Source organism: Ruditapes philippinarum, unplaced genomic scaffold, assembly GCF_026571515.1.
Source record: "Ruditapes philippinarum isolate M1 unplaced genomic scaffold, ASM2657151v2 ctg19798_1_1_1_1, whole genome shotgun sequence".
Classification (NCBI taxonomy): domain Eukaryota; kingdom Metazoa; phylum Mollusca; class Bivalvia; order Venerida; family Veneridae; genus Ruditapes; species Ruditapes philippinarum.
In genome coordinates this window covers 1-8977 of record NW_026856953.1, presented here as the reverse complement: position 1 = coordinate 8977, position 8977 = coordinate 1, and the positions used below count along the sequence as shown (strand labels likewise).

The 8977-nt window shown below is 32.9% G+C and overlaps 1 protein-coding gene across 1 annotated transcript; it reads right to left on the bottom strand.

Annotated features, from left to right (window-relative positions):
• Positions 1–1345: 1345 nt before the first annotated feature.
• On the bottom strand, positions 1346–8788 carry LOC132748250 (cadherin-related tumor suppressor-like; the record flags this gene model as incomplete). The annotated part of the gene is made up of 2 exons (XM_060737824.1): positions 8443–8788; positions 1346–1547 (listed from the first exon to the last, which is right to left on the bottom strand). Coding segments are annotated over exons 1-2 (451 nt in total), but the record flags the coding sequence as incomplete, so codon positions are not given.
• Between the last annotated feature and the right edge of the window lie 189 nt (positions 8789–8977).

Here is an 8977-nt window from a genome sequence, read left to right as displayed (position 1 = left end):
TTTTCAAAATGATGACAAATTGTGGTCTGAATCATCTTCCTTTTTTGTACTAAGTGACTACATTGTCTTTATAGACAGTAATGTAAAATCAATGTAATGTGACACCAATAAGGAACTATGTGACACATACCAATGTTTTTTCTTGAAACATGGCAACAACTTCAACCTATTTTCAAAGTATTTTTTCTTCTATATTTTGTAGTTGTTTTATCTGACACTGATGATTATATCTAAATCCATGGAAAGTTATTTCAATCAAAATCTAACTTAAATGTTTTGTCAAGCCAAATTTAACTAAATGTTTGTTTGTATAGTTTTTACACCAATTTTGACAAATTTTTGTCTCATCTCTGTGGTCAGTCCACCTAACTAAGATTTCCTTGACAACTGACCAGTAAATGCCTATTTCTGCACAAGTGACCAACAACTGGTCGTGATTGAGAGACTATGACCATAATAGACTGGTAATGTTTGAGGTCAATTGTCATGGAAAAGTTAAATTCATAAAATATTCTTGATATGCTCTCATATTTTCATTTTAGCACCTGTGCTCAATTAAAAAAAAACAACCATAAACCCATAAATGCAACTTGTCTCAAATTTCCCTTGTAGGTAAATCAACCAATTAGTTCAGTTCATTTTTTATTATATCTACCAAGATAACATTCTTTCATAAACATTTCACACTTTATTTTATGTAATATTTATGGACGAAATGACATAGACAAGTTTACCATATCAAAACAAAACTTTTTCGAAAAAACTCGAAAATTTTTGCTCAACAAACCCCCGGGGATGATTACAAAACAGGGTTTCCCTGTTGCATGGAACAATTTTTAGACACAAAAAACCCCTTTGCGTGACAAAATTTTTTTACCCTTTTAGGGACTTTCTTTTCAAGGGCATTTTTAAAAAATTTTAGGGGCTAGAACCACACCTTCGCCTTAAACGATAAATAAAGAAAATAACTTAAAGCCTTGTGAGCACATTTATAGGGTAGAATTTATGTATTTTTACTTAAAAAATAAACAACATAAAAATGTCTTAATTGAAAAAACGTCTTTTTCATCTATTAGTCAGCCACTTGATATTACTAACAATAATTTTTCCTGGCATATTTTACCTAGGTCGAGTTATTTTGAGATTGCTAGTAAAGATTTTTTATACCATTTCACTTAAATTATTCTTAAATTCAAACTAGATCCCTATAAAAGGGGTACCCCAAACAGCATAATAGCTTGTTTAAAAGAATATCCACACCTTTATTGAAAATGACAATTCAAAATTGTTTCAGGAGGTATGTAAATGCCTGACTGACAAAAAATAACATTTTTGGTCAGCTTACCTGTGTCAACATCTGGGGCTTGGACTTGGACAATGCTGGTTCCCACAGTAACATTCTCTAAGATAGCCACATCATATATTCCTTGCTCAAACACTGGTGTATTATCGTTGGTGTCCTTGACATTGAAGTAAACCAGAACTGAGCTGGTCTGCGCCGGATTGCCAAAGTCATAAGCGTTCACCTGGACTGTGTAAAGCTGGTTCTGTCGAGATAGAAATATTTCAAAATCAATTAAATAACATACACCATAAAATTTAATGTGCCAAAAACATATATCATACTTCTATCATTTACTTCCTCACAATATATAATTTATAGAAGCAGTAACCCTGTCTGAAGACAACCAGTCAATGGAACTAAATAACATCAATCTTTGGTGACTGGTTTCAAGTTCTATTACTGGATTGGGTAGTTCAAATTCTAAATTCTGACCAATTGCAGTATCCTATCTTGAGATGATCTTTTCTCTGTTATATAACCATTTAACAAAACCTCTATATAGTTTGTTATGGTTTTCAGTACAATTCAATCATGAAAAAAGAGCAAGAGTTCCTGTCAATTGTAAAATTATATAAATTTTACAATCATTATATGAAAAGCTTAAAACCTTGTCAGTTACCAAAAAGGCTTACTTTCTACACAATGACTTAAAACAAGTGCTTTTAAACTTCATATTGATTTAAAAAAAGTTTGATACCATTTTCGAGCATTTCGTCAAATATACATCGACGTATAAGAGACGTTTTCTCAAGTACTAAACTCCTTCAGCAAAGATTAGCTATTTAAGCATTCACTTACATTACTGAATTTTTTTTTCTCTCTTCATCATGACAAATGAAAAGCTTCTAAAAAGCACCCCAGCATAAACTTTGACCACAATTATCATAACCCTACATTTTAGATGTAGCAGTCATACTGCAAATAGACCAGTTTACGTCATTCATTCTAAAACGGCACTCAAAAATTTTTTCTACCCATTGGACTGAAATTCACCTGGGCCACAAAATTACTGTTATCAGTTACATGTCATCTTATATTCAATTTTCATGCACAGAACTACTATGTAATTACAGATATTTAGGGATATTTTTACAATTACGCCATTTTACCAACAATTTGACAAAATACAATTACCACTCTTCAGACATATCATGTGCAACGATAAAGAAATTTTATATTTGTGCAACAGGACAGATAAAAATCAAACGATTAAAACCATAGTCCCATTTAAGCCCTGAGAAACTTTGCCACTGGAATGTTCAAAATAATGGAACATCGTGACTTTTATAGCTATACCATATCTATATTTGGTCTCACAATGTTAGTTTTTTCCAATTGTATTTTACTTTTTATTGACAAATTTGTTTTGACAATGTCAAAAGTATGTTAATGTTAATTGAGTAAACAGAAACTCCATGTTTTCTTCTCACAATTTTAATTACCTAGAGTTTTTAATTATGTTGCTGTTTTTATAAACCATTTTTCATGCTAACTTATTATAATTTGACAAGGTCAGATTTTACCTATGACCGAATGTTCACTAATACGACAAGACAGTTTACATAGTTCCTAAAACGTAATTATAATCTCATAGCCAGAACAAAGACTGTACAAACTGCAAGTGACATCAACATGTGACACGGGACATACTTAAGCCGATCTTTCACGGCGGGGAGGTTTTGTTAAAGCCTTGACAAGACACGTGAAGTATCCTACATGTTTGATAAATAGCACTCCGGTCATAGGTGGCAATTTTTATACAATACAATAGCATTAAAATACCTAAGTGCTTAAAATGCCATTATTTTACATACATTTTTTGTCCTCAATGAAAGTATAAAAAAATCTACTTAATAATGATTGGACAAAGTTGTTTTAAATACATAATCACTTTATCCTGAAAGAATAAAACCTGCTTTTCACACAACAAAAAAGTGACACTTCTTGTCCATTGTTTAAATGAATTGTTAAACTGACTGGAGCACTTTTCTTTGCCTTTTTCAGTACAAAAAATATATACAATGTATGTATAAAAAGTCTTTGTTAAAGTAACAAATTCAGAATGAATTAAACTATTTCAGGTACGTAATATGACAGTAACTTTTGCAACAGCTTATATAGAATTGTATCTTTTCTTTAAGCCTTACATTAAAAAAACCCAAAAACTTCATGATGAAATTGAAATTGATACTAAAACTAACAATATTTGCTACTAAACTCATACAAAAAAATATTCTTTAAAATTTTGAAAAAATAATTGAAGATGCTTGCATTTAAAAGTAACAGCCAGAACCTACATCTCGTACTTTTTTAACTACTCTAGAAATTTAACCAGTCGTGTTGATAAATGAGGAAACAGCCAGTTGGGCTCAAACCCACAATAATTGTGAGTTGAGACATTATTAACTATAAGACCAACTCTATCCATGACCTACAGCATATTTAATTACATAATAATACATGTGGACATAACAGGAAACATATCCTTATTGCACTTTTGTCTCACTTCAAAGTTATTTTTTTACACGTCTACATCTTTGTTCTGATTAAAAATAGCCCTGTCACATGTAGCATGTAATAAAAATAATTTTTATTGTAAACTGAAGTGTCTTTATGTTGTAATGAATAGGAAAAATCTTTTCTGTTTGCAGTTCTGATCGGACATTGACATAAACAATTATATACTGGTCTGTGCGGAATTTTATATTAATTTCTGCTGTTCGGTATATTTGGTTTTCTTATATATCAAGATCTCGAGGTAGAAGTACATTTTACATAAAATTCAGTCATCTAAAGCTCACTGTCGTCTGGTAAGAAAAACAAGAGCACCGCTAGGCGGAGCATTATATGCCCGAAAGTATTTTTTTTTTTAGTAAGGATGACCTTAACCGTTGACCTTTTGACCCCAAAATCAATAGGGGTCTTCTACCCAATATGGACAATCATCCTATGAAGTTTGAACATTGTGGGCCAAATGGAACTTAACATATGCTCCGGCAACTGTTTTCAGTATCAAGGTAATAGTGACCTTCACCTTTGACCTTTTGACCCCAAAATCAACAGGGGTCTTCTACCAATATGGACAATCATCCTATGAAGTTTGAACATTGTGGGTCAAATGGAACTTAAGTTATGCGTGGAAACATATTTTTCAGTATCAATGTAATAGTGACCTTCACCTTTGACCTTGTGACCCCAAAATCAATAGGGGTCTTCTACCCAATATTGGACAATCATCCTATGAAGTTTGAACATTGTGGGGTCGAATGGAACTTAAGTTATGCTCTGGAAACTGTTTTCAGTTATAAGGTAATAGTGACCTTGACCTTTGACCTTTTGACCCCAAAATCAATAGGGGTCTTCTACCCAATATGGACAATCATCCTATGTAGTTTGAACATTGTGGGCCAATTGGAACTTAAGTTATGCTCCGGAAACTGTTTTCAGTATCAAGGTCATAGTGACCTTGACCTTTGACCTTGACCCCAAAATCAATAGGGGTCTTCTTCCCAATATGGACAATCATCCTATGAAGTTTGAACATTGTGGGTCGAATGGAACTTAAGTTATGCTCTGGAAACTGTTTTCAGTTATAAGGTAATAGTGACCTTGACCTTTGACCTTTTGACCCCAAAATCAATAGGGGTCTTCTACCCAATATGGACAATCATCCTATGAAGTTTGAACATTGTGGGCCAATTGGAACTTAAGTTATGCTCCGGAAACTGTTTTCAGTATCAAGGTCATAGTGACCTTGACCTTTTGACCTTGTGACCCAAAATCAATAGGGGTCTTCTTCCCAATATGGACAATCATCCTATGAAGTTTGAACATTGTGGGTCGAATGGAACTTAAGTTATGCTCCGGAAACCGTTTTCAGTTTTAAGGTAATAGTGACCTTGACCTTTGACCTTTTGACCCCAAAATCAATAGGGGTCTTCTACCCAATATGGACAATCATCCTATGAAGTTTTAACATTGTGGGCCAAATGGAACTTAAGTTATGCTCCGGAAACCAAATTGCTAACGGACGGACGGACGTACGGACGGACGGACGGACGGACAGACGGACGGACGGACGGACGGACAGACAGACGGACGCCAGGGGGTATAACATAATATGCCCTTTCGGGCATATAAAAAAATCAAATGTAAAAAACCCATCCTGAGCAAGATCGAACTAAACCAAAATGGCCGACATACGCAGACGTATATCAATTTAAATGCCAAGGTCAAAGTTTATAAAGCAACTATATCAAAACATTAGTTGACTTGTTTCAATTAATCAAAAAAAAAAACTATACATAATTTATTTTTTAACTTTCATTATTTTGTATATTGTACCTGAAGTGTTATTGAAAGATGAAATAATATATGCCGACTAAACAAACAAATATATTGAAAATGACTAGTGGCGAATATTTTCCGGACCCCTCAAAGATTTTATCAGCGAAATATGAATAAAAACGTACAATAAATCTACATTTACTTTGTTATGTGGGGTATTCTTGTCAGCAGGAAAGAAAAATAAATCACTTCAAATACTGGAGTTGTCAAGCTTACCAACCAAAGTGTGAACAGAAAATTTGGGTCAATACAGTCTTGAAAATCTAATCATAAAATATATTCATAATATTCTCACCATTTGAATTTTTTTAAGCCAACCAATCTTAATTTAAATGGTATATGCATCTATCTTTAGTTGACGAATCGTGCTTCTATTTTTATAGGCTAAAGTGCCGTCTAGGAGGTAGATAATGACCCAGAACAAAAGTACGAGTGAGATTCTGACCCACTGGACAACAGTATCTCAGAATCTTGCGATGGCAAAATATTTTGGCAACTAATTGCCGCCCAACAGAGCAACCATGCAAGGTGAACATCCATTAATTTGGTCCGAATGTGCCCACTGACTTACAGCATGACACTAATGGCTGGAACAAGCCAATCGTTATACTGCAGACTAAGCCCGTGAGAGTGAATATGAGATAAACGAAAAATATCACATGGAAGAAAAGTTTGTTCTCTGAATATGACGAAACTCAGCTGGCAGAATGAATAAGCTGCGCCAGTTGCTTCGTAAAGACAAAAAAACATTCATGATTAATTCGATAAAACTATTAACACAAATGACGAGAAAGTGTGAAACGAAAACTGCAGATGTGCTGTAAAGTGGAATGCATACTGATATCCCCAAGACATGGTGTTAATTAATACATAAGACATTCAGAGTAAGAAACCTCATTTCTGCTGCAAAAATTGGTGCAGTCATTGCATAATGTATATAGCTACCATAACGCAGATTTCCACTTTCTCAGACTCTAAAATGCTTGAATTTTGTTTCACAAGCTTCCAAATAGACCAGATGCATGGACAGTACCGTGTCCAAGCTTTTAATTTGAAATTCCAGGCCTATAGGATAAAAATAAATCTCTCAAATGTTATAGTGGTTAGCTTTTTGTTGAAGTCTTTTTGTACTATTCTAATGATAAATTTAAAATCTATCTTTTTTCATTCAATCAACATCTTACAATGTACTCAAAATTGCAAAATTTAAACAAAAACTGTTACGAATCGGATCAAATAACAGGGTCTGTGGCAAGATAATCTCCTTTTTTAAAGGGAGACACAGGCAAAATTTTCATTTCTTAGTTTTTAATTTTTCATTTAGTATTCTGTAAATGCCCTCAAAATGAATACATTAGACAGTCAAAGGAACAAAACTTTTCTCCATGTAAAGAATAAAATGGTGGTTTCCTAACTTGACCCGCGTGGGTCAGGTTAGAGCGCCAGGATTTCAAATAGTTGTCACTGTGAACTCTGGAAACGTTAAAGAACATGTCAAATGAATGGCTTAGACTTGTTTCATTCATACAATGTCCAAAATATCTCTTATTGTAACTTCAAGGGTTTGTTTAAGCCACATGACTTGTTTTAAAACTATTTGGTGATTCTATTGGCGTTTAAATTTTGTTCAACATAAATAGATATATCTACGATTCAAACCCAAAATATATAGAATTTAAACAGAAATTCATGCTGGAACTTTAAGAAATGTCATTTTAGCGTGATTTGAGTACATAAGATCATTTTGATATTTTGTCATTATTTTGTCTGAATATCCCTTTAAACATATCTTACAAAAAAATCGAGAAAAACACATCTCAGATAAATATCTGTACCAAGCTGTTTTAAAAAAAAAATACTTTCAACAATTTCAAACAACTGAGTTCTCCCAAGAGCTCTAGATTTAGTAAACAGATTAACCAAATAAATTCCTCTTCATGTAAAAAATTTAAAAATGAATGTTATTTAGAAATACTGAGTTCCGAAAAGACCTTTTAACAAAACAAAACAGTCGAAAGCATTTTAAAATTTGAAAAGCAAAATAGCTTGTAATCTGAGAAAAATCTCCAATTTTGAACGAGCATATCTTTTCAAATTTTTGACAAAGAGATAGAAAACCGGATAAAGTGCCGTCTTACTGTAAGAATAAGATGTAGCCTAAACAGCTTAATCATCGACATTTTCGTCCATTAGTAAAATAATTCATGAAAAACTTTATGTACCTATCTATATATCTTTCTTATAAGTTCATTTATTTTTCATTTATACAAATCCTTGAAGTAGATATTTCTATGTTATCGCTTAATAGCATCGCTACGGTGTTTAAGAAAACGACCGATATCAGAAATTGAATATCAGTAAAAAAATCAATTTACACTTATACTTTTTTATATACTTTTGAAAGTGATTGAAATTATTTGCTTACTGATTCGGGATCACTGGCTATTTACATAGAGAGTTGATAATATGAAAATTATGTGCATTAAAATCTGCATCGTCATGATAAATGATAGTTATTAAAGCAGATGGAAATAGTTTTTATCTAAAAATTACAAATCATATTCATTATTCACAATTGTAACTTGCACTGATGCAATAGGAGCTTTTTTATCATTTAACTTTTCGGTTTGTTAATCTATATGTGAACTTTCTACTCCTGTTTCATAAACAACTTAAGTCATATTTATACTGTACACTTCATGTTCTAATTTATGCAAAATTATCTTAAATTACAAGATGAAATTACATACCTCTTCAAAATCTAATAACCGAAGAAGTGTGAACGTCCCTTTTTCAGCATCTAAGCTAAATGTGTCATTACCCCAACCGGAGGTCAGCGAGTAGGCCACACGTCCATTTTCACCTTCATCTGGATCATATGCCCGTATACTGCCAACTGTCGTATCTATATCTGTATCCTCCAATATATCAAAGGAGTAGAATGACTTGGTAAATTTCGGGGCGTTGTCGTTGACATCCTGTACGTTTATTCGTACCATGCATGACGATGACTGAATTCCATCTGTTGCCGTGACTCTGAGAGAATACTGCTCCGTTACCTCTCGATCAAGAGGGCCTTTTGTTACAATTGTGCCTGTAAAATGTCAAAACAACATATAAATAACATTTTGTGCAAGAAGGGCTGTCAACAAATTATATATCAATAAATTTTTAGCAATTTTTAAAAAGTTTACCATCTACCATTAATGTTGGGAATGGACAATAAGTTATTATCATTAAAAGAGTCAAAATACAAGAAACACTTTTGGACTTGTATCAAATGGG